At 27.1% G+C, this 27,519-nt stretch overlaps 1 protein-coding gene across 4 annotated transcripts; it reads left to right on the top strand.

Annotated features, from left to right (window-relative positions):
• The first annotated feature begins 1,895 nt into the window (after positions 1-1,895).
• On the top strand, positions 1,896-24,170 carry LOC130673609 (UNC93-like protein). Of its 4 annotated transcripts, none has more exons than XM_057478696.1 (7): positions 1,896-2,208; positions 2,939-2,991; positions 10,315-11,084; positions 14,349-14,568; positions 20,178-20,340; positions 21,149-21,416; positions 22,366-24,170. In XM_057478696.1, the coding sequence occupies exons 3-7, from the start codon at positions 10,331-10,333 to the stop codon at positions 22,689-22,691; spliced, it is 1,731 nt and encodes a 576-aa protein (XP_057334679.1). In that variant the 5' UTR covers positions 1,896-2,208; positions 2,939-2,991; positions 10,315-10,330; the 3' UTR covers positions 22,692-24,170. The 4 variants fall into 4 exon arrangements, with proteins under 4 accessions (XP_057334679.1, XP_057334678.1, XP_057334677.1 ...); XM_057478695.1 differs by lacking the exon at positions 1,896-2,208 and adding an exon at positions 2,323-2,479; XM_057478694.1 differs by lacking the exon at positions 1,896-2,208 and adding an exon at positions 2,533-2,714.
• Positions 24,171-27,519: the final 3,349 nt, after the last annotated feature.

Below are 27,519 nucleotides of genomic sequence, written 5' to 3'. Positions count from 1 at the left end.
GCAAAATTCTCGGTCGTTCTTTTTTCGATCAAATAAAACTCTAAATAAATTGTCGCACATGTTTAAGTGTCCGAGTTGTCAATTGTCCTGGATCTATGCCAACATGGATCTTTTAATAAATTATTTACTTCACGAATAAAAACAATTGTCCTCACAGTACTAATATTAAGTGCACAAAAATTTCACTTGCAATAAATTATACACAGAAAAAAATAATTTCTTGGTGCAAGAAATTTTTTGTATTGTAAATTGAAAACAAACATTTTCTTGAGACAAGAAAAAATTTCTCGGTTCAAAAAATTTTTTCTTGCTCTAAAAAAATTAATTTTCGTTTCGAGAAATTTTGAGTTTTCAATTTATAAGTCAAAAAATTTTTTTGGGACAAATAAAAATTTCTTGCACTAAGAAATCCTTTTTTTCTGTGTAATAGAAAGATATTTTTTTTAAATAAAATTGAGTAAAAAATTTGAAATCCTGTTTAGAGATAAATTTAATTAAATAATTAATTTAAGTCGATTGCGTCATCGATATAAGACCAATAAATTGTTTACTGTCACGGAATAGACGCAACGTGAATGACCTTATCGCCCTCTGAACTCTTTTAATAGCCACAGAAAAACGTCGACGGTAAACAAAATACGTTTTATCCTGTTCATTAATTAATTCTCTGGCAGTCAATATCTTCTTAATGAAAAAAATATTTGTTTGAATAAAACTGCAGATAAATAACAAATAAAAATTGTAAAATAAAAATGTAAAATTAACAGAAGCCTCTAGAAAAAAATAATAACAAGCCTGTAATTAAGCCGACGACAATGACGTGAGGGTTTGCAAGAATAATAATAAAAAAAAAAAAAACCTTGTCATTGTGATACATGGCATCAAGACAGCTAGGTAATATATCGTATTGTTAAGCTGACGTCGCGACCACATCAATTATAAGATGTAATACAAGTTAGATAATTTTCTCGTCATCAACTGCACTTTCACTTTTTTTAATTCCACGATCCAATAAATAAATAAATAAAATTTTAAATTATAGAGCTTTAAATATTTACCTAGAGTTCAACAAATTTTTAATTTCGCGGTATTTTGTACAGTAAAAATTTTGTGGAGTGAACGCCGATTAAAATCGGAGTAAATGCAGAGCAGATGATTTTTTTTTTCCATCAGAGGGAAATTAACTCCAGATCGGAGTAAATGTGGAGTAAAATAAAATCCACACTCAGCTGAAAACAAATTTCTATTTACTCTGTACGCAGAGTGATTTTTTTTAAAACTCCGAAATTCTGTGACTGATTAAATTCGGAGTAAAATTAACTCCAGATTGGAGTAAGTTAGGATTGAAATAACATCCAGACTCCGAAATCACTCTGCCGAAAAAAAAAATTCCTATTTACGTACGCGGAGAGATTATTTTTAAAACTCCAAAATTTCGAGTGACGGAACGAATTCGGATTTAAATAAAATCCGTATTGACTCCCGCCTTTTCATGCGTATAGATGGCGGATTAAAAATGAAGGCTGACTAAAACCTCAAAGGGTCAACGATTTGAACTAATTATTAAATAAAATATTAAAACTCGCCTTGGAATTAAAATTGATATAAGGAAATGAATAAATAAATAAATAAGAGTAGATAAATGATAAAATTGAACGATAAAACCGGAACCACAAGGTCCCTGTGGCCAGTGCCCAGTTGACCTCGGGTGGATCGAGGGCTGACCTCCAGATCTTGCTCTGTACAGGTGATAGTACTCACCACCTTGTTCATATACATATGGATGTACTCAATGCCGACAATGAGAGCAAGAGAGAGTCGATAGAGAGGTCGATGTGACCAGAGATCGGTTTATGTCGAGTTCAGTTCGCGATTGGCCAGCATCCAGTTAAGGAGTGCGGCAGAATTCGCTTGCAGATCTCCAGCAGTGTTTCATTTTTCGAGTAGTTATTGATAAATAAACGTATAAATAAATAATTATTTGCAGTGAAGTTTGAATTAATTAAAGGAAGACGTGAGTGATTTAATTAAGATAACAAATAATTCGTCTAGACTCTTCCGTCATCGCAAATAAACTTCCAGTTTTATTCTCCTTCTCAGCTCGCTTTTATTCAGCGACTAGAAGATTTTTTATTTTTAATTAAAATTAGCACTTAATTGTGGACACTGTGGAGTCGAATGAGATTATAAGGAACAAGGAGACAGGAGGTAACTAAGAGGGGATGATACGAGCTAATGATAAAAAAAAGAAAAAAAATATGGAGAGGGAAAAATCGTCGGCACGCGGAGTTTGGAAAAGTTGAGACTGGTATCGTAAAATAATTTTATCGGAGTCTTTGCTAGTCGTGTCATTACTTCTCTTCCACTCGGTTGTGTGTTAATTGCATTGTACTTATTATTTATTTATTTATTTTATTTATATTTATATTTTATTGTATACATACAAAACCGACTGGAGACTTGGGAGTTAATACTTACGGTACGTTATTACACACTACCAATCGCCGAGTCACTTTTATTTAAAAACTCTAGTGTACCAGCAACACATATTACACACAACACTACCGATCCGAAGAACTAAACGGTCTACTGTCGTGTTCAGTTGTCTCCGAACCCTCGAACTGTTCGGACGTTTTTTAAATATTTTTAAATCATTGCTAATATTTAAATAACGACAATAATAATAATATTTAAGCTCGAGAACTCAGTAACAAGTAAGATAACGTGCAATAAATTGTTATCTGAAAATTATTATTTTTAACTGCTTTGGTATTTAAATAATAATATTTTCTTTTCTTTTTATTTTATTTATTATTGTTATTATTATTATATTTTTTTTTGTTTTATTGCTCTGAGTCATTTGTAATCAAACCGTGCGCGAGGTGATATTTATTTTTTTTTTACTTTATTTATATATTTGTTCATTTTTTTTTACAAGGACTGGAAATCTGGAGGGTGATTTTTATTTGGAAAATTCGGCCTTTTTAAAACGTAAGTTTTTTTTTTTTAATTAATATTAATTATTAAATTTTTTCATACATTTTGTCATATATATTATGCAAGGATATATAAAATAGCTGTAAATAATAATAATTAAAAAAAAAAAAAAAATAAAGAGAAGACGGCAAATTTCCGGATTCTCTGTACGACAGAGATTGCTTTCACTCGGATGTCTTACACTCTTATCAATAAAGTGTTAAAGATTTTTAAATGAAACATATCTATATATATATATCCGATCGACTTTCTATAGATCAGCCCCTTCCGTTACTAAACGATGGAAATAAAAGACAAGAAGTAAAAAAAATGAATAATTATTTGAAAAAATAAAAAAAAACGGATATTAATTAAATGTCAATCATATTTATCCATTTACGGTACTTTAAGTGTCATAAAAAAAGGTATCAAAGTGAAGACTGGTAGATGGTCTTCGTGCAAGGGTAGATCGCTGGAGCGTGACGAAGCGCAAGTAGTTCAGGTGTCTATACTTAGATTTAAATAACTACTCGAGTACTTACTTACCGCGTAATCTCAAATGAGAAAATGTGCTAACGCTCGAAAACTATTAACTATTTACTACTTTTATTTATTTTTTAAAAGATAATTTTTAAAAAAATACGATCGACTAAACTTGCGCACGCGTTCATTCGAAACCGCGTGTAAACGTTCTTTGACACACTTCCCACTTTAACTTGGAATGCCGCGATCATTGCCACCAGTACCTATATATTTACCTGTTGCTATTATATTTTAATAGCTTTTAAAATTATCATCTTTTACTTTGAAATTTTATTTGTTTTTTTTACTCCGAAATTTTTTTTATTTTTTTACTCCGAAATTACGTATATTTTTTTTTACTCCGAAATTATATTTATCGGTATCAATGAATTTTGATAAATATTAGCATAATTAAGCGTAAAAAAAATCGTCTGAGTTATTAATGACATTTAACAATAATAAATAATAAAATTAAAAAATAAATAAATTATAACGAAATTATAATGATTATTGAGTTGGATATGCGTTTATAATAAAGCGATTTAATTTAATCAGTTGTAAAAAAAAAAAAAAATATAATTGTGAAACGTGGCGACCGCCGCGACGGTACGGCGTCGATACGACGTTACTCAGGTTCGCGATACGATCCTTTCAAGACTTTCTAAAGCTAGAGAGACTAAAGATATATACATATATATATTCGCTTATAATGATAAATATATGTACATCTACATATGCCTTTATATATATACATATATACATATGTACATATATACAATCGCAAGTGAGGCGTTTTACAAATACGAATGAATCGCGATACAAGTTGACCAAGCTCGCTCGTGAATATTAAAGCTTAAGTAGTCTAGGATAAATATAAATGATAAGAATACGAAACTCTTGATGCCTCCAGAAAGTCGTATTCTCGATTTCTATAAACCACAAAAAAAAATTTAATAATAATGGAAAATAAAAAAATTTTTTATCTCAAATAAAACGTTATTAGTTTTTTTTTATAAAAAATATAAATAATGAATAAAAATTAATTTTTTTGCGGTTAATTGAGCTGAGTATTTTTCTAGTTGATCGAGAAACTAACCAGGTATAAAGAGTTTCAAGTCACGGTACCAGTCTCCTGGTATTTAAATTCAATTATCATACTGGACGTTACTACAATGTTTTTTTTTTGTTCGCGTCACTAAGCCGTGCAATTAAATGTAAGGATAAGAATACTGATAAATAGAGACAGGAGCTGGATACTATGATAAATTGTAATAACAATGTGATAGATATGGATAGATATATATATTAATTTATGAGACAATGGGGGTAAGATTGGTAATATGGTTTGAGTCACTTGCAAAGACTTTGTACCTGAACAATTTGTTGTCCTTGTTTTGTGGTATCTGTATACCTGTATCTGTACTATATTTATCACATATATTTTATAATATTTATGTGGGTATGTTATATTAAATGTGTGTGTAATCAATAATATATAATAAGAGAATTCGTTGACGTGGCAAATAACAAGAGTGAAAGAGTCTTTAGCACGAGTAACAGTCAGGTACGCACGTACACGTGTACAAAGACACTGCGGACAGCATAATTTTAAATCTAATATACTATTATTTTTATTTTATATTGCGCATATTTTATTATGGTCTTTTTATTTCAATGAATTCATTTTTTTATGGTCATTATTTTTAAAATACGCGGGTATCATAGTGACCGTGAAAAAAGTCATTTTTTTTTTTTGAGTAAAAAGGGCATTTGTTGCATTGACTAGAGGTTACTTATTTGAATAATAAGTAATAAGTAATTAGTATTGAGTATTTTATTTATTTATAAATAATTATAAATCAAGGCGATTGATACGAATATTTATCCTGCGACCTTTGAATGTGGATTTTATTTGCATAAGAATGCATGAGCAATGACACTCTTATGTATTTTAATTAAAAATGTAATGGTGATTAAGATAGTATTGATGTCAATTAATCGAAGAAAGGAAACTGTGGATTTTTTTTTAAATTTACTGTGGGAGAAATATTGAGTCGTTCTGATAAATTTAGTGAGCGGTTTTTGTTGTGATAAAAGTGGAGAGATTGGGGACAAAAATGGAGGAGAAAATTTTTTTATTTAAATTTGCGATGGATATTTAGTAATAAAAAATTATGATAAATTTTATGTAAAATGAGCCGCGGAAAAGTTGAAGAAAAAATCGAAAGAAAGTTTGAAAATTTTGTATTCCTTTTGACGATTAATTAATTTGAAATTTATATCCACGTAATTGACAAGTGTAATTAAATAATTACAGCAAAAAGAATTTTTTTTACGTAATTTAATAATATAAAATATATGAATGATAAATAAATATAGAAATAACTCTAGTGCAAAACATAAACGCAATAATTTTAAATAAATTACTTTAATTAATATTTTATAATCTTAATTAAATTAATAAAATGAGTTACGACTATTCCAATAAATAAAAGTTAATTATTCGATTGACATTGATTTATTAATTAGTGTTAGATAAAATATGTGTAAACATACGTCCGTGTGTCAATAGACGAAATTAAACCGCCCATAGAATGTTTCAAAAAATTAATTTTCATTTTAAAACTTAATCTTTAATCCAAACTTTTAATATCAACCTTTTTTTCATTATCTATCAATTAAATAACAAAATCGAGGTTCAAATATTCAAATTTTTAAAGTGGTTGCCGCCTAATCTCAGCCTTCAGAAAATCGTTAACAAAATTTGAATTTTTATGTCTATTACAAAAACTTCTTCTATACATACAATATATATTTGTATACATATATATACAAAATTTAGATACTGAAGAAATATTTAAAATTTGAAATTTTATGAAAAATTTTTTTTCTACAAAATAAAATTTTCCAATTTATAAGTGAAAGTATTAAAATTAAAATAAATAATTAATAGTAAGACAAATAAAGATATATAAATATGAATAATAAAGAAGGAATAATTAATTGCATTATTAATAAACCGTGAAAATAAATAATGAGTGATTGATTCAAAAACTGATTGGTCAGCAATTAAGTTTCAAGTACTCGACAAACTTGTGATAAGTTCAAGGTTACTTATATTTATATATTTACGTATATATGGATACATATTTAAATAACGATAAAATAAAAATTACCATAATAATTATCATAATTATTTGAAGTTTAATTTCGTTTAAATCCAGCGGGTTTATAATTAAAAGTACAAAAGAAAAAATAACAGGCAATAAATATTATGTGTATTTATAGTAAGTGAATAACTATTTAATGATTACAGAGTCGATGTTTATATTTATTTTTTTTTCTGAATAAGATTACTCAATTCGAAAGTAATTAATGCTCTTCATCTGCCAGGTGAAGGACAAATTAAAGCGCGAATTCCACGAAGGATGAGCAACTAAATCCTTGATCATTTTTTCCCTTGAAAGTCCAAAATAATGTTTTTTTTTATTATTCATACTAAATATTTATGGTTTACTTAATTATAAATTATAAATATATATACATATATAGATTCTGCGATGGTTATATTTTTATGAATTTAAAATATTATTTTCCAAAGACACGTAGGGACATCAGACAAACGTGAAAGCAATACTTAATTATATTACATCATAAGAGTCGTTAACCCAAAGTGTCTAGATAAATATAAATATAAGTCGATATAAATATATTTACGGTAATTTTGTTTTTTATTCGATTTAATATGTGTCAATTTTTTTTTTTACACTTTCGTAATAACGTTTTTTTTTTTTTTAATGAATTTTTTAACTGAAATTATTATACAATTTGCAAATAAATTAATTATCGAGAATTTATATAAGTGGTACAGTTTTGTGAATTAATTAACTAAAAGTTTTATTAATATTAATTAATAGAAGTATTAATTATTTAATGAGACTGAAAATTCATTGCATAAGTGCTGCATTTATTTATTTATTATTGATTGTATTTAATTTTTTAAATTAAACGTTTAATTTCTTTGACACATTCTCACATATTTTATTGAATTCTATTTAATAAATCAAAGTCAAGTGGATAATTAAATTGTTACAAATTATTTTATTAATTTAATGGAGATTATTAAATATTTATTGGAATAATTTATTTTAAATTATTGCATTTATGTTTTGCATTAGAGGTATTTCTGTATATTTATTTATCATTTATATATTTTATATTATTAAATTACATAAAAAAAAAAATACTTGCACTTATCAATTAAAAGTATGGGTATAAATTTAAAATCTAAACTAATTAATCATCAAAAAAATTTTTAATTTTAAATCTTTTTCTCTATTATTCAACTTTTCCCAAATTTTCTTCTTCATCTTTACCCCCAATCTTTCCATTTTTTATCACAACAAAAACCGCTCACTAATTTTATCAAAACCGCTCAATATTTCCATCCACAAATTATAGAATTTTATTAAAATTCACTTTTTTCATCTGCACCCACACGCAAAAAAAAAAATTCTCGACTGAAGGTAAATATTCTTGATTCAAGAAAATTTTTTTGGAGACCTAAATTTTCTCAGATAAAGTAGAAATCTTCTCCAGCCAAGACGAATTCTCTTGGCTCAAGAAAATCTTGACTTGGTTCCCGAAAACGTTTGTCTTCAAAAATATTTTCTTGACTCAAGATATCTGTTTTTTCTGTGCACACAAAAAAAAATTCCTGAGCACAAAAAATTTTACCCGCCCAAGAAATTTTCTTCAGTCCTCAGAAAATTTTCGTCTTCAATTCATAGTAGAAAATATTTCGTTCGCCAAGTGGAGATTAAAAAAATTTTCATCACATATCACATATTACATATATACGAGCTGCAATCGATAGTAAACTATATAACTGCTATCGCTTAATAAATACATTAATAACTACACTAAACTTTAAAACTTGTTATTGATATTTATAATGCATACAACACGTTCGTACATTCACAATACATCCGATCGTACATGCGCCTTATGCAATCATTTGTATATACAACCAAATATAAAAAGTGAATGCTGAATGCGTATTAAAGATAATATATATATATTTAATTATTATTCTATATATTATTTATTTACAGACTTTATTATTTATCTCTACTCCAATATAATTATCATTTTTATTATTTCTTCCTGCATATTAATATTTTTTATCCCATTGTCCTTCGCGATCCTTTTATTCGCATCGACTATTAACTAAAAAAAAAAAAACACATAAATGTATATATATATATATATATAGATATCCGAACATTCAAATTTAAATTTTATATTTATTTATAAAAATCGTCTCTTTTATTTTTTATTAAAAAATATTTAAATTTCACACCCGGAAAAAAAAGTTTAAATATATATATAGATATATATGAATGTTTTATCGAATGCACGTGCGTCGATTTGATTATATTTTTAATTTTGTTTAATGTCCTGTTTTGACGAGACGAATTTTATAAACGAATAAATATTTATTTTTATTTTTTAACTTTTTTTCTCAACACGCTTGAGACTTTTAAATAATTATTAGTAATAATGTTAATTATAGAACTAATAAGATAATTATCTTTTCTGATAAAAATAATAATTATTAAGGATAGTGGAAAATTTAGCGCGAGCTGGTTACAATTTGTTGAATAGTAACAATTAATAGGTATTGTTATATTTAATTGTTATTTCGTTGCCTTGAGATCTTGGAATTTAATGGATATTTTCTTAAGAATCTATTCTGTTATTTAACGTCCCATGCCCTCGAATAAAGTTATTAAAATAATTGTTTCATCTATTTTACTTTTTTTAAATTATTTTTCAATAGTTTTTCTTGAATACTTAAGTAACGTTTTAAATTGCGACTTAACACTGCGATAATTAATTTTTACTTCATTCAATTCTGCATAAATTACAGCTTTTAATTTTTTTTTTCAATTTTTGAACAAAAAAGTTTTTTACAAAAAAAAAAATTACATTTTTAAAAAATTGTCAAGATTTTTTTGAGGTAAAATATTTTTCTAGTGAGTGAGGTGGCGCTGCGGTCGTGAAATTTAATAAGAAATGAAAATTAAGGAAAATTAAATATTAATAAAAATAGAAAAATTTAATATGGAATTAATTATAAAAATTCGCAGATTACGAAAATGTAAAAAAAAAAAATGCAAAAGTTATTGGTCGAATCATATCGACCAGGCTGCGAATGCGGTCCCACTCCCGGGCGCGATCCCACTACTGCTCGCCACGGAGACTTTTGGCTGCTGGGTTTCCCCTCTGGCCCGGTTCGCCTCTCCTTAGCTAACCTGGCCACCCCGGACTCCTCCAGGGTGCCCATATTGATGGCGAGCTTAGTGCGGACGCCCAGTCAACGTGGATCCCGCACCCGCAGTGACCCCCGGTCTCAGATCCTCCACAACAACTAGCCTCCGAGTAGCCGGATTACAGGAGCCGCCACACTCCCAGCTGAGAACTCTCAATGCTTGTTGTCTATATTAACTATTGACTCGCTGCGCATGCGCAGTCTCTGTTGGCTCCAAATTTAAACTTAACTTTGAATGTTAAAATAAAAAAAAATTAATTTGAAAATTTTAAATAATTAATTAATTAAAAAAAAAAAAAAAAAAATTAGTAATTACAGGTAAACCATATTAACTATCGACTCTCTGCGCATGCGCGGCCTTTGGCTCCAAATTTAAACTTAACTTTAAAAATTAAAATAACAAATTTTTTTTTTATCTAAAAAATTTTAATATTTTTAAATAATTGATTTATTAATTAGAAAAAAAATTTAATTAATTACAGGTAGTCAATAAATAGAATGGTAGCATCTCAAAACGACGGAGATAGAAGCGGAGGTGGTGATAATACTTCGCCGACATCTAACAATGCACCATCGCCAACACCAGCAGAAACACCAGCTGCTGATGAAAATGAAACAGCAGTTTACACAGTATCAGTTAGTGGGGTTGGATATAGAAATGAAGGATACAAAGAAGATGGCACTGATGGAATACCACCGGAACCAACAAAACCACCCGCGCTGCCAGCCCCCGAGGATGACACGCAGTCACGTAAATTCAAATTATCTCGCAGCGAAAAGTGGCGGATACTCAAAAATATCGGCACTGTGTCGATAGCTTTCATGGTGCAATTTACCGCTTTCCAAGGGACTGCTAATTTACAGTCATCTATAAACGCCCACGACGGTCTGGGTACCGTATCACTGTCGGCGATTTACGCCGCGCTGGTACTGTCATGTATATTTGTGCCGACGTTTCTTATCAAGAGGCTCACTGTCAAATGGACCCTCTGCTTATCGATGTTGTGCTACGCGCCCTACATTGGCTCACAGTTTTACCCAAAGTTCTACACCCTGGTGCCGGCTGGAGTCCTACTGGGTCTCGGCGCCGCTCCAATGTGGGCAGCAAAAGCCACCTACTTGACCCAAGTCGGTGGTGTCTATGCTAAATTGACCGATCAACCTGCCGACGCAATCGTTGTCAGATTCTTCGGGTTCTTCTTCCTCGCCTGGCAAACTGCTGAGCTCTGGGGAAATCTCATTTCATCTCTCGGTAAGTTGGATTATAATTATCATCCTTTTTTTTCAAACATTATTTATCACGATACACATCAGCATTACCCCCCCCCCCCCCCTCAAAAATAAATTTTGCAGTTATGTCCCGCACGAAAAAATATATATCCCGGCCAAATAGTATATATCCGGCTTATATCTTCAGTATTGTCGTATGTATGTCATTTTGCCGGCATATATTTTTTCGTATGGGTTATTAGGGTAAAAAAAAAAATTTCACATATATAGATAATTATTATTTGATATTATTATCAAACACTAACAGTAAATTAAAAAAATGATGATAATAATAAAGTAAAAAAAATTGATCATATGAGCAAAAAATAAAAACATAATAAAATAATGCGCAATTATTATGAGAATGATTATTGACTGAAAGCGGAATAAAACAATTAGTGAGTGTATCACCGGAACGTACTAAATATCATCTTAAATAGTAGTGAGGGTCAATGGATAGTCAGGCTTTTATTCTCTTGTAAACATCTTGAGTACAAAAGTTTAAATAAATAGATAGAACATAAATATTATTTATGTGTTAATAAATTTATTTATACATGTCTTATGCATATGATTACAATTTACTTGTTATAGTCAACAGCCTTCTCAGTTCATCGTATTTAATATTTCAACATTTTACACGTGTAAGAAACGTGATATTATTAAATCCCGTACGGAAACTAATAAGTATATTTACTATACATTTTAAGTCCTTTTACAACTTTTATGATCTTTTATGTTGTATATGTATGTGTACATATGCAAGGATATAGACATTAATATATGTAGATATATATTATGTATCAGTGAAAGAAACAGTCAAGGCAATTAGTCGAACAAGATTTAACTAGTACAAGTCTGTAATGATTGTAAGATAACTTGACACCCATATATGTATATATATATTTTTTTTATATATTTTAAATAGTCGTGAGTCGTGACATTTCATTCATAACATTTTAAAACTGATCAAAATTTTTATTATTAAATATAATTCATTTTTTTTTGTCAATTTATTGACGTTAAATATTTAAAATTTGTTGTGAAATTTAAATAGATTTTGTTGTTATGAATAATTTATTTATTATGCAAGATAAATAATATTTATAATTATTAGCCAGTTTCTTAAAATTTTTTTTTTTTGATACACTGAGAAATATTGACTGTTTAGTTCTCCGTAATCGCGAATTAATTTTTTTCGCAGTAGAACAATAAATGGAAATTTAAAAAAAAATTTTACGGGTCAATTTTTTTTACTAAAAATTTTTTTGCTCAGGGCAATTACTCTTAAGTACAAAAGAATTTAAATTTCTCAGATACCAGTATTTTTATTTCGGTATTTTTTGCCGCTAATTTTTGTTTAAATTCAAAATTTACCCGCGCATAAATTACCGCGCGCAGACTATCGCGATATTAAATGAATAAAATATCATCACTTATTCGTGATCTTGTAGATAAAAACGTAAACACGCAATAACAATAAAATAATGTAATAATAAATTTGTTAATGTAAATTTCACACGTTATAAAATAGCATTACTATAAAATTAAAAATATTAAGTGTTAAGAATCTGACCTCTAGCAATTGTAAATTAAACAATGAAACATGGGATACATTATTATTATTCTCAACAATACATATATATTTTAATCAAGGTCAATGTTTTTAATTTAAAACTTGTCGAGGTTGAAATAATAATTTTATTTATTTTGTTCGATCATCTCTAATTAGTAAGTGATTAATTAATCAGCTGATTTAATAATTTTTTATTAATTGATAATATAATTTTGTTAATAAAATTTTAATTCTCGGTAAATTCGAAAGTAAATTCTTTACAATGTGAATTACAGACACTTGTAAGTAGATTATTAATTATTAATTATTTATTATTATTATAAATATTTATTTTTTCTTGTTAAGCCGCGTGGTGAAAGTCATGTTGTCATGTTAATATTTAACGATCCAGACTACATGGTAATTTAATATATATTTACTCAAATTGATTTATTTTAAATTATTTATTTTACAAGTAAAATAAACTTTATGTTTTTTTTTATTTTATCATTTTTAATTATGTTTAAATATCTCTATAAAAAAAAAAAAAAGTTAATGTATGCATCGATAAATGCGTTTATAGAATAATATTTTGACAGTAAAATTTAATTTCGACGTTAATAACATACGACTGTTACACTTGTGTCAATTTATTTAACACCTTGTTTCATTTGAATATTTATTATTATGATTATCGATGTTTTGATCTAGACGATGGAAATTTTTGTAATATGAAAATCTTACGGTATTTTTTACGTGAAAAAATTGTAGAAAAATTACTATAGTAGTCGTAGGAAGAGGACAGTATGAAATTATGGTAAAAATTGCCGGTAATGTAGAAATTTTTTGAATGCATTAATCAGCATTTTTCCAATTCCTTGAAAAAAAATTCATGTAGGAGTATATGGAAATCCATGGGAATCCCCATAGGAAACTAGGGATATTTAAATTTCCATATTGGAAGTCCGTATGGAAAATCATAGATATCTGGATCCCCAAGCAGAAAATCCACATAGGAAACTTTACCTGAATTCCCATATAGGAAATCCATATGGGAAAGTATGGATATTAAATTCTCATATTTTAAATTAATATAGAAAGTTACGAATGTCTGGATTTTCATGTAAAAAATTCAAATAGGAAACTATGAGGATTTAAATTCCCATATTGGAAGTCCATATGGAAAATCCTAGATATCTGGATGCCCATGCAGAAAATCCACATAGGAATCTAGACCTGAATTCCCATAAAGGAATTCCATATGGGAAACTATGGATATTTAAATTCTAGTACTAGAAATCAAATATAGGAAGTTACGGATGTCTGAATTTTCATGCAGAAAACTCAAATGGGAAACTATGGGTTCCTGGATTTTCATGTAGGAAATCCATATGGGAAACTATAGATATCTAAATTCCCATATTAGGAATCCATATAGGAAATTATGGATGTTTGGATTTTCATGTAGAAAATTCAAATCAGAGACTATAGGTTCCTAGATTTCCATATAGAAAATCCATATGGGAAACTACGGATATTTAAATTTCCATATTGGGAATCCATATAAGAAATTATGGATATCTAAATTCTCATGTAGAGAATTGATTTAGAAAACTGTGGTTACCTGGATTTCCAAAATTGTTATTATTTAAAATTGAAAAAGATAATAATTAATAAATTTATATTTTCCAGTACTAAGTGAAGGAGAATTTGGTGGCGAAGGTGATGTTAACTCAACGCGATATGCAAAACTAAAAAGTTGTGGTGCTAATTTTTGTGTGATCGGCAACGGCGGGGACGAATCCTTGAAAAGACCACCAGATTCCGAGATATACGAGATATCAGCGATCTATTTAACTTGCGTCATCGTCGCTGTTATTATCGTCGCACTTTTTGTGGATCCTCTTTCAAGGTAACAGTTTTTTTTAAATTTATTTAATTCGAGTCATCAATAATATTGCCCACGAACTAAAACCAACCAGTCTGCCGTCTACTAAATCCGTCAATTAAGTAGCAAACCAAAAAATAATGAATTTGAATAACAACAAAAAAAATATCAACATTCAACCGGTGATCTAACGGAAGTATTCTTTTTAGTTTCAAAATTTAAAAATCTAGTCTTGCTTTTGACTGAAAGAAAAGTTGATTTTTTTTTATTTACATTTTTAATAATTGAATTAATTTTTTTTTTTTAATGGAAAGAGAGGGTAAGAAATTATCATGTATCATTTATATTATTTTTTGTCGTCGTATTACGAAACAATAAGCTAATAAGCAAGTATCACGGGATCGACGAATCTCTGGCATTGTATCGCCATAAACATTGCTCGGGTAATGATTGCAAAATGGCATACATCCGACTTTTAACTCTGAATTCATCGATGCATAGCCGCTCATTTACGTAACAACTCACTAGATTTATAATTTATTTAAAATTTTAAACCATTGACGTATTTCCGGAGTCGGATATTCTACTTCTTCGGATTATCTTTTAGACACCGGAAGTAGTTATACAATATTTTCTTTAAAAAATTTTCAAATTTCAAATCGTTCATTTTTAAATTAAAATTATTTGCTAATTTTTATTTTTAGCTTCACTTTTTTGTAATCAAGTAATCAGCATAATTTCATTTAATGACTGATTATTTATTAATGGGTATTTCCATTAGATGTAGAGGAAAAAAATCTAATTGGTCATTATTAAAATATTAATTTGGTCTATTATCGGCAATGGAAGTGGCTGACTATAACCTGTTGCTTCTACTCATGTTATTGCACGTGATGTTTTTTTCTTTGGTACATGATACTCACATATATCTATATATATATGTCTAGTTATCTCTATTATATTTCTTGGTGATATGAATGCGCTCGGAGTTGAGGATAAGAAAAAAAAAACAATTAAAATTTAAATATCCTATTGTGTCATAATATCAGTCTTCTCTTCCTGGTGGTACGTGATGACGACTCATTACTTATACTTGTATATATATATATATATATATTTATATATAATAGTAATGATGCATAGAAATTTAATTGATAAGCCAGAAGTTCTATGGAGATTAGTGTGTTGAATAATTTACATTTAACATCTACTTTGTTATCTGTCACGTAAAATTATTCATATTTTTTCTATATAAATATATATGTGATTATCACATTAATTTGAATGTCGATTAGAATAAAATAAATTAATATAATTAAAATAATTAATTTATTAACCAAAAAATTGTTTGTTGGATTTTAGTAAAAAAAAAAAAAATTCATATTTATTGAAGCCGCAGATTAATTAAAAAAATTAATTAAATTAAAATTAATTGTCGGTGAGTCAGCGTTAAAAATAATAAGAAATGAATAATTTGTCGGATGTAAACTTCAAATTTTTTTCGCGCCAATTAAAAAGAAACTGAATTAATAAATTTGAATATTAATTTTGTTAATTAAAATATTAAATTCACTTGAGCTAAAGAATTTATTGTAATTAAATTTTCCGTTCTCACTAAATTACTGAGGATAATTTCATGAATTTAAATAGCAACTGTAATACCAATAAATTATCTAACATAACTGTCCATTAAAACCGACGGGTAATTAAAATACTACGATCTAATTACCGATTTAAAAATGAGCTGAAAGTATGTGAAAGTCGCATCACGCATATCAAGTAAAATAAAAAAATGTTAAATAAAAATCCTTTCACCTCTACAACAACAATATTACTAATTCTATAAATAAACTCCCCTGTAAGGTAAAAGAAACAAGGTCCCGATCATTGGAAATGACCATTGGAAAACTCCGTTTTATCTTCATCACAAATTAAGTCGACTATCTTCATATATATCGACTATGGTTATATATATCGACGGCATTCTAAAAGTGTCACTAAATAAAATAAAAAAATACGTACGTGGGAAAGGAAAATTGTGTTGAAGTAAAATGGAATACGAACAAGACATGCAGACATATATATAACTGAGATTTAATTGAAGATGACGATTGATTACACCGCGTACTTTTATATATTTTTATCCAGCGACTGATGTTTTGTTGAGGATTAAAATAAATTATTGGAAGAAACTTGAAGGCTATCGTACATCTATCGTCCTGCATCACGGATGATTTTAATGACTTTATCATACGTGATATCTTAATATGAGTCTGTAATTACATAATGTTATATATGTGATATTAAAGTACACAAATAAATTTATTTATACATACACATATATAGATTTATATATATGGTTGGAAGTACAAGGTCACGAATAGCCCGACTGCGTAACGGTTTCATTCAAATCCTTATATATATGTACATATATATATATATTTTTTAAAGATATGTGTGTAGAGAGTATAATAAATTTTTTATTCGTGGAAAAACCTTTTCGAAATTAATATTCATATGGTAATTAGATGCACATATTATTAATGTAATTAATTTAAATTTTATATCAAGATTTTTTTTTAAGAAGGAGACTGAAAAAATTGACATCGGTAAAAAAAATATTTCAAGTAGTAAATTATTAAAATATTAAATTTATATTTGAGTCGAAGAATTATTTTTTTGACAGAAGAAAATCGAAGATTTCTTCTCTGAAGAAAAAAATTTTGAATGAAATCTTCAAATTTCTGAACTTAAAAATTTATTCGATTAAAAATTTCCAATAGAAAAATTTTTCCAAATTATTTTTTTTTCTCAGTGAAGTAGGAGGAGGAGTAACAGAAAATTTATATGAATATGTCTAGATACAATATAAATTAACTAGCTTACCTTGCAAGGCTGTTTCTTATATATAAATATATATGTATACACATTTAGCCTGAGGTATAAAATACAGAAGCTGTTATAATAAGCATTGGGTACCGAGTTTTTATTTTCTCTGAAAGATTATCCGTCTGGTTTTTATGACAATCGACCCGACGAGTGATTCACTGGGTATATATTTGTTTTTATTTATTAATCTGCTACGTGCACTGAGATAACTTAAACTATTTAGCCTTTGCTTACTTTTTTATCGCGAGTATTCCATGCAAAAAAAAAATATTTTTATAATTACACATGTTTATATTGAGTGAATGGATATTAATATTCAGTGGTTACAGTTACCGAGTTTAAAGTTTAATTTTTTTTATTTATTTATTTAATACGGTAATTTTAAATTAGAGTATTTAACATAAAATCGTACGCGTTTTTGTTTTATATTCAAAATTTTAATTTATGGATTTTTTTATCTACACTACGTCTTTTTTAGTCATATACTTAAAGCGGAACTAATTTTTTGTAAAAAAAACTCTTGAGTGAAATTAAAAATGCTCATATATTTAAACCATAATTTATAACAGAGAAATTTTGACATTCAAAAAAATTCAGTATTCAAAAAAAAATTCCAGATTTTTTAAACTCCAAAAAAATATTTTTGAATTTTTCCACTGCTGTCAATTTCCCGCTCAAAATTTTTATTAAGCATTCAGAAATAAAATCTTATATAAATTTATGGGCAAGTCGGACAGCCGCGGTCTCATGTAATAAATTCCCAAAAAAAAACCAAGTATGTAAGGAAATTTAAATGCCATAAATAAAAGTGTAATAAAATTACGGGTGTCTCGAAGGTCTCAGAGAATTGCAGGCTACGGTAAATGAAATCGAGCAATAAACTAGTGGGTTAGTGTCCTCTATACATAATACGGAATCTGGTATCTGGTATCTGGTCTGGTAAGTTTGTCCTTATAGGCTTTAAGATCCAGTACCTAAACCTTACCCAAGAAAAAACCCAGGAGGTAACACCCACACAAAGTAAAGACTACAAGGCACAACTATCGTTTGATTATTCAGCATGTCGAGTTGTAAAGAAACAGAAACTTATAACTGGCAAACTAAACGTGTTCTTTGGAATGCAGTCCTTGGTACTGCTACGGTGTCCGGAGAGTTGTTTGCCCATCGGTAATGCTCGAGGGCTATGGAGGATATGTATACGCAAACTTATTCTTAGTCTTCTACGAATTTAACGAGTAACAAGAATAAGAAACAAGTAACAAGAAGAATAAGAATAAACTGAGAAGAATGAGAAGAATTAAGTCCAGAAGACTTACGTGCTGATTAAAAAGTCTGAGTCTTAGTCTGAGTCTGAAAACTACGAGGCCCATGACCTTATGATTATTATTTCTAGTCTCAGCTAACGAGTCTGCTGATATCTCAGGATATCCCGTGATCTGCGATAAAGGAAAAAAATACGCGCTCCAGAAGATGAAGAAGAAGAAGAAGAAGAAGAAGAAGTTGAAGATGATTAATTTATTTTCGTTATACTTTTTATTTTTTTAAACTCATACCTTTGGGTATTCGCTTGCAAATGCCGAGCCATCAATTTTAAATTTAAAAAAAAATAAATTTATACCTTTAATTTTATTGTTATGAAAAATAAATGCGCTGAGGTCATGGAACCCATTTTTACGCTCAATCGGATTAGACATGTCACGTAATATCATTTTTTATATCTTATACTTGTTGGGATCGGTATTTTTTTTTGAGTTGTGAATTATTGAGCTGGTAAATCTGCAGAGCTGCCCTTTGTTCTGTTAATTTTAAATGGATTCATGCATGTCCGAGGAAATCGGGATTTATTTGTTCGGATAATTAATCCTGATAAAATTCGATCATCAATTTTGACTGGATTTTTAATAAGAAAAAAAGAATAATAATAATAATGATGTAGAAAAAATAAAATTACTGACGTTCACTGAAAATTTTCATACTTAAGAAATTTAATTGCAATAAATTTAAATATAAATTTATAACGGGAGTAAAATAAAATTTTTATTTTGATTCAGTCTATTATTTTTTTTTTTATGTCACAGATGTGAAATAGATAACTTAGATAATGTCGTTAATAATTCAAACATATGCTGAAAAAAATTTATTTACTTTATTAGCATAAAAAATAAATTTGTCAAAATTACACATTAATCTTTTATGTTTTTTATTGACAATTAAAAAAATTTTTTTTTTTTTTAAAATAAAAAATCCAACATTAAGAAATAAAAATTCATAAATTTTTTAGCGCGCGAAAAAAGTTAGTAAATTTTCATTCAAATTTGAAAATAAAAATTCATAAATTTCTTAGCGCGCGACAAAAGTTAGTAAATTTTTATTCAAATTTGAAAATAAAAATTCATAAATTTCTTAGCGCGCGAGAAAAGTTAGTAAATTTTTATTCAAATTTGAAAATAAAAATTCATAAATTTCTTAGCGCGCGAAAAAAGTTGGTAAATTTTTATTCAAATTTAAAAATAAATTTCTTAGCACGTGAAAAAAAGTTGGTCAATTTTCATTCAAATTTGAAAATAAAAATTCATAAAATTCTTAGCGCGCGAAAAAAAGTTGGTAAATTTTTATTCAAATTTAAAAATAAAAATTCTAGTAATTTTCTTTGCCTTTCTCATACATGTATACATATTTAATTATGTTTACTCAGTAATAAATAGATTAAAAAAAAAATAAATAAATATTTATTTATGTTAAAGGTATGGAGAAAAACAACGCAAAGCTGATAGCACAGACCTAAGCGGAATCCAACTGTTATCAGCGACAGCTTACCAATTAAAAAAACCATACCAACAGTTACTAATACCAATAACAGTATGGATTGGAATGGAACAGGCATTCATCGGCGCCGACTTTACTCAGGTAGCTAAAAAAAAAACACATTAATAATTCCACAGCTAAAAGATTTAAAAATTTTTTTCTCATCTTCATCACATCATAACTTGCTCATTACTAAAAATAACAAAATACACTTATATTTATTTAAAAAAAAAAAAAAATAAACACTAGTCGCAATTTCACAATAGACTAGAATTTAAAAGAAAATTATCATATATGTAAATGCAAATAAATTATTATTTATTATATTAGCGAGTTACCATCAGGTAAATAAAATAATTAACCAAAACCAAAAGTTAATATTTTTTATGACGTCACTGGACCACTGGGTATTTATTATCAGCATCCGGAAACTTCAAATATAATTTTCTAGCATATATTTTACAAAACTTCATTTCACATATTAATTTATGTAATTTGACAGAAGCTCTCTAATTAAATTATTAAATTATCGTCCGAGTGCATCTTCAATAAATTGAAAGAGGAAAAAATTAAATTATCATAAAATTACCTCATAATTAAAGTTAATGATCATTAATCAATAAATCTAATAATTGATCACTGACAGAAATAATTAATAATAGTAATTTATTTGCAAGCGAAAGTAAATGAAATAATTGAAAAATGATCGAGTGTCCTCAGCGTCAATAAATCGGTCAGGGATTTCTCCAGCAAAATAAAATTAAAAATATATTTATTTATGTTATCATAAATTTTTATTGCTCATATAAATTTTATTTCCCATTATCTTGTTTTTTTTTTATCACTGGAGTTAAGAATATTTTATTTTATAGACCAAGTGATTTATTTGAAATTTTGAAAATGTTTACAGGCATACATTTCATGTGCACTTGGAGTTCAAAAAGTCGGCTACGTCATGATATGTTTTGGAGTCGTAAATGCAATTTGTTCATTACTTTTCGGTTCGGTAATGAAATTTGTCGGAAGACAACCACTAATGGCTCTGGGTGCTATCGTACACGCGGCGTTAATTGGAGTCCTTTTGGTATGGAGGCCACACCCTGAAAATGCATATGTATTTTTTACGGTTTCCGGATTGTGGGGAGTCGGTGATGCTGTTTGGCAAACACAAGTTAACGGTAAGTTGATATTTATTTTAATAATTTAACAAGTGATGATAACGATGACGACAGAAAATTTTTATTTTTTTTAATGGGAAATTTCTTTGGGTTCGACGTTAATTTATTTGATTTATTATTAAACTGATGACGTGATGTTTGATAATTAATAAGAGTTATTAAAATTGTAATTATGAGTCAGACGGAAAAAAATAATTGTCTAACGGTTGTGTAAATTATTATAATTTACATAAAACGTAAAAATAAATTATCGCTTTTTTAAATTTTATTTTGGAGATAAAATTTTTTTTCTGCGAAATATTTTATTTTCTTTACATAACTCGCTTTACTTCTTTGAATTACGTGAGAAAATCTGATGGTTTTTTAAAAACAAATTAGATTTCAAGTTTTGATTTTTTTACAATAAACCTTTCAGTCCATTTGAAAGTTATGGAGCACAAATATCAAAATTTCTTAAAAATTATTTATAACTGCCAAAATATTAACATTACAAAAAAAAGTTCAAGTACAAATTTGTAGGAAATTTAGCAGGCTACAAAAAAAGTTCAGTGACAAAAATCGATAAATTGATAATTTAAAAAGTTATGATCAATTTAAGTTATGTTATATATTATACAACAATTGTGACGTAACTTGATTTATATTAAAAATGCTCATAACTTTTTAAATTATCAATTTATCAATTCACACTATAGGACCTTTTTTGTAGCCCATTAAATTTCCTATAAAATTGTACTAAAACTTTTTTATGTAATTTCAATATTTACGTAACTATAGTGAATTTAACATACAGAAAAATTTTTTTTCCTTGGCAATTTGACTCAACGACATGATTATTTTCAATTAAAACGCCAAAATTGATTAGACTATCAGACAAAAAAATTTTTTGCTAGACTTTAGGACCCCTAAAGATATCCGAAAAATTACTAAACCAAAAATTATCCAACAGGTCTCTATGGTACACTCTTTAGACGCAACAAAGAAGCTGCGTTTTCAAACTACCGTTTATGGGAAAGTGCCGGTTTCGTAGTGGCGTACGCATACAGTACACACCTTTGTGCGCGTATGAAGCTCTACGTGATGCTGACAGTTCTGATAATAGGTTTTATGGGTTACATAGTCGTCGAAATTCTCCACAGGCGCAAACAAAGGCGACTAAAAGCCCTCGCCGAGGATCCAAAGGCCGCCCAAGCGGCAGCGGAAGCGAACTTGCCCGAAGAAACCGACGACGAGAAGGACGATATCGATGACGATATCATCATAACACACTTGTAGGAGGATTTAAATTACCAATCAAGTAAGCCTGACGACACATAACGGCCAGGTCAATTTAGCCTCTCTTACCTCGTTCGCAAGCTCGCTCGTCGACCCGCGCGACCAATTTAAATATTTAAATACTTAAATATAAATAAACTAAAAGCTTTAATTTATGTCAATAATAATAATTATCATTATTATATATTATTTATTATTTAAATAATTATCGCGGGTTTATTTATAAGTTCGCCGGGGCGACGATCGACGGAAAAAGCTTGAGCCATTGGATCCGTATCGGGTTTTGTGTAAAAACTCTTTGAACGCGTCCGTTAAATTGTACAGTATGTTATCGAATATATAATGGATTAGAAAGTGTGATGATTTATTATTTATCAATAAATTTATTAATTAAAATCGATTGGAGAATCGTGAGAAGACCGACCGGTTTAGTTTTTAAACTGATCGGCTGTCATTGAGTGTATCAAGGGACTCATATGAGCACCCGGAGATTATTAAGGAATACTAATTTGTTATTTTTAATTTTAAATGTTATATATATAAATTTAGTATGTAATGTGTAATTGTTATATTATATATATATATATCATGTAGGCCGCGTCGCGCGTGCAATAACACGTTTTAAATTTTAAAATTCAACTTACGACACTTGCGAAACAGTATTTTTTACACGTTTATTTAAAACGTTATCAAGGACATTTTCAGTTCTTAAATAATTCATTGAAATTTTTTTTTTTTATTAAACTTATCGGAGGATAATTTATTTCATTGTTCGGATCTATGTCGAGATCTACGAGATTAAAATTTAAAAAAAATTTCAATTCCCGGCAAATTAAATTTGAATTTTTTTCCCGCGTATTTAAAATAAAATTAATAATTGCTAGTAAAAATAAATTCATTTTCTATGAGTTAATGTCCTTGCTTACATTGAAGACAACTTTATAAATATACATATTTATGTATTTATAATTGTATTTATATCGATATATACATTTATAAAAAAATAAACGGTAGTAACAATGATGGATTATCATGACCAATAAATCCGATCGTTTTTTTTTATCGGTAATTATTTATTCGGCCTTCGATCGGTACTGTTTAAAATAAGTACTGAGTACTGGTTGTAATTTTTTTTTGTTAATAAATAAAAAGCTGAAAAAATCAAACTATTATACTTTATTACTCTGGTATGTGAAGTACATTACGAATTACGATGATACTGAGTGTCTATTATGTACACGATTATTTATTTTTTATTAATTATTTGAGCTTTGAGTTTATTTTAAGAATACTTTTCTTCCCTTAGCAGGTATTATATGAAATATGAAATTATGTAAAAAAAAAAAAAAGCATTACAGGAAACAAGAAGTTGCAAGACACGCCTATAGCAACTATTTATATCCGTGCGTGATACGAGTTTAGTTTTTTTTAAATTAATAAATTGCGGGGCTCTAAGTGATATTAAATTTTAAAAACAATTTTAAAAAAAAGTCGATTGTATTTAAAAAATTGGTGTTTATTTATAGAAATTTTTGAATATATTCCGCGCGATAAAAAATATAATAAATGATTACGGAAGAAAACCCGGTACCGGTTTGCGAAAAAAAAAGTTTACTGCATTAGCATACGGAAAAAATTAATTATATATTTTATTGTAGGGGAATATGGACCCTATGGGGCAAACTGGGCCGTAGAAATTTTTAGCGGCAGTCATGAGACCAATTTTTTTACACAGAAAAAAAAAAATTTTCGGCGCGAAATTTGAATTTGAAATTTAAAACAAAATTTTCTTAGGCGAGTGAGGAAAAATTTGGCGCGAAAAAATTCTTGTGAGGACTAAAATTTATTTGAAAAATTTTTCAGCGCCCCGTTTTACTCCTTCCTTGTTTTCTGATGTTTTAAAAACAATCGGGTTATATTTTTTTTCGTGGATTTAAAATAAAAATAATAATTTCAAAAGATATGAAAATTAATATTGTGATATAGAGTAATAAATTTATAAATAAAACAATAGATAAATATAATAAAATACCCATAAATAAATCAAAGTGATAAAATAAATAATAAATATGTCGTGTAGATAATTTCTTATTCAGACATATAACAAAACTACTTTTTCATTTGCGTAATGTACCATTCACTATTATGCATTAGATCAATCTGCAATATTTTAAACTCAATTTATATTTATATATATAATATATATATAAATTGTATTACACGGGTAATCTACCTTACACTTATACTTACATTTTTTTATTACAACAAAATATATACGACCTTGTTTTGCTTTCAATTACAACTATTACAGCTCAACATTTTTTTTACGCAATGAAAATAAAAAAATGAAAATATTTAAAATAATTATTTTTTTAAAAAATTATATGAACGTATAAATAATTGTTAGCAAGTTAAATCACGAGTAATTAAAAAAAGCACTTGATATAAATAAATATATTAATGATAATAAATAAAATATATAGAAATTATTTTCTACAACAAAAAGAACAAAAAAATATTTAATAAGTAATTTAAAAAATTGTATGTATTGCATACTGTTATATACATATCTTAATTATATTAATTATATTAATTAATCAGTTAACGATAAGATAATTAAGGATTAAATAATTAGTGGGACCAATATACCCGGCTATAAATTAAAATTAACTTATAAGTTATCAGTTATTAGTATTAAGTGTGATTGAGTCATGCATTTATTCATGACGATAATTATGATGAGAAAAAATTAATAATAGGAAATTACGATAGTTGTAAATGCGCGGATTTATTATGTTTTTTTTTTTTGAATTTATTTTAATTCAGTAACTTGTCCTTGGTGTTTTTTAAAATTTTTCATTTTATTATTTATCCATATTAATATTAATATTACTATTATGATTATTGTTAATTAATAATTATTGCCGGCACGACGCTCGTGAACGCTTTAGGCGAATATTTGTACAGTATAAATTGTAATTACTAGTTTATATTAATTTACAATTAAATATATGTCTTTATAATATAACAATTTTTTCATTTATTTATTTCCTCAATTCCTTTTTATTTTAAGGTTTCAGTCTTTCCCTGGTGGAAATTTTTCGGAATTTCCTGTGAAAAACTCAGTTCTAAAGTTCTAAAGACTTTTTCAGAATTATTCAGAGAAAAGTCGGAAAAATTTCCACCAAAGTCGAACTTCAAAAATACTATAAATACAAAAAAAAATGAAAATGTATCTACGGAAAAAAATGTAAAAAAACGTTTTGTCAAAAATTTTAATCAAAAATTTAATTAAAAAAATTGCATTGAACATTTTCTGGAGGTTTAATTTATTGATTTTTCTCAATTAAATTTTTTTTTAATTCCATGAAAATTTCATTAATTTCAAGTTTTCAGTCTTCGAATTTTAAAAATTCTATAAATAAAAAAAATTGAAAATGTGTCTACGGAAAAAAATTTAAAAAAATACATTTTGTCAAAAATTTTGACTAAAATTTTTATCAAAAATCAAAAATTAAAAAATTCCATTAAATATTTTCTAGAGGTTTCTTTTATTGATTTTCCTCAATTAAATTTTTTTTTAAATTCCATAAAATTTACTGAATTTTGGATTCTCATTTTCCAAATTTTAAAAATATCATAAATCCCAAAAATTGAAAATTTGTCTATGAAAAAAAATAAAAATGTGTAGTAAAATTTCTTGTGCAAAAAATGTAAAATTCAAAAACCATTAAAAATTTTTCAAGGGTTTCATTAATTTTATTACTGAGTCATTAATTTTCTTACGAAAAAAAAAAAAATGTATAAATTATTTACGCAGTAGCTCGTCGTTGATATTAAAAATAATTGGATTTATTATAATATTTATTAACTATTAATCAAGGATGACGGTACAAACACAATAAATAAACAATAAACATAAATTTAAATGTTAAATGTTGTCTTAATAACTTTATAATTTATTTATGTGCTCGAAAATTTTTTTTATCGTTATAATTACAGAGTACATATGTTACTTATAAAAATATTAATGTCCCATTTCTTCATTAATTTTTTTTCTTTCATTTTACATTCATATGAATTTTATTTTTTTCCCGTCAAATCATATTTATTTATTACTTCAATCAATTATTACTTATATTTATTTTATTTATATATTTATATGATTTACATTTAAATTTACATGAGAAATTGATTTATAAAAATATATATGCATGTATATATCAATATTTTTAAAAATATATTTATAAATTTAACGTGATTTTTTAACGACAATTCAAATTGTCATAAAAATTCAAAAAAGAAAAAAAAACAAATTAATTAATTAATGTAATTACTAAATATACTAATTAATAATAATAATGCCATTTAAAATATTTGGAACGTTGAAAATTACAAAATTAATTAACTAAAATATCACAATTAATTATCATTAATTTATAATTGAGTTAATTGTCATTCTATAAAAATAAAATTATTTTGTTGCTGAGCTTTTAAGTTGCGTGTAAATAATAAATATAATTTATTAATTAACTATTAAATTATGAATAATTAAAACCTATTAAGTCACGAGACTGAATCAGTGGTAATAAAATAAAATAATTAAGTTTTAATATTTTCTTTTTGATATTTATTTAAACTATCAAATACTGAGCAGCTAATAAATTATCTAAACGTTCCTTTTAATTATATTTAATCACTTTAATTAATCTTTAGTTTTTTATTTGTTTATCAAAGCATTGGAATGGCAACTTCTTAATTAAATTTTTGTTTTTATTTAGCAGAAGCAGCTTATTTTTAATAGCGGGCTTTATTTTTAGTTTTAGTC

Source organism: Microplitis mediator, chromosome 8, assembly GCF_029852145.1.
Source record: "Microplitis mediator isolate UGA2020A chromosome 8, iyMicMedi2.1, whole genome shotgun sequence".
In the NCBI taxonomy this organism is placed as follows: Eukaryota; Metazoa; Arthropoda; class Insecta; order Hymenoptera; family Braconidae; genus Microplitis; species Microplitis mediator.
The sequence above is the reverse complement of the archived record's forward strand: the minus strand, read 5'-3'. Positions and strand labels throughout refer to the sequence as shown.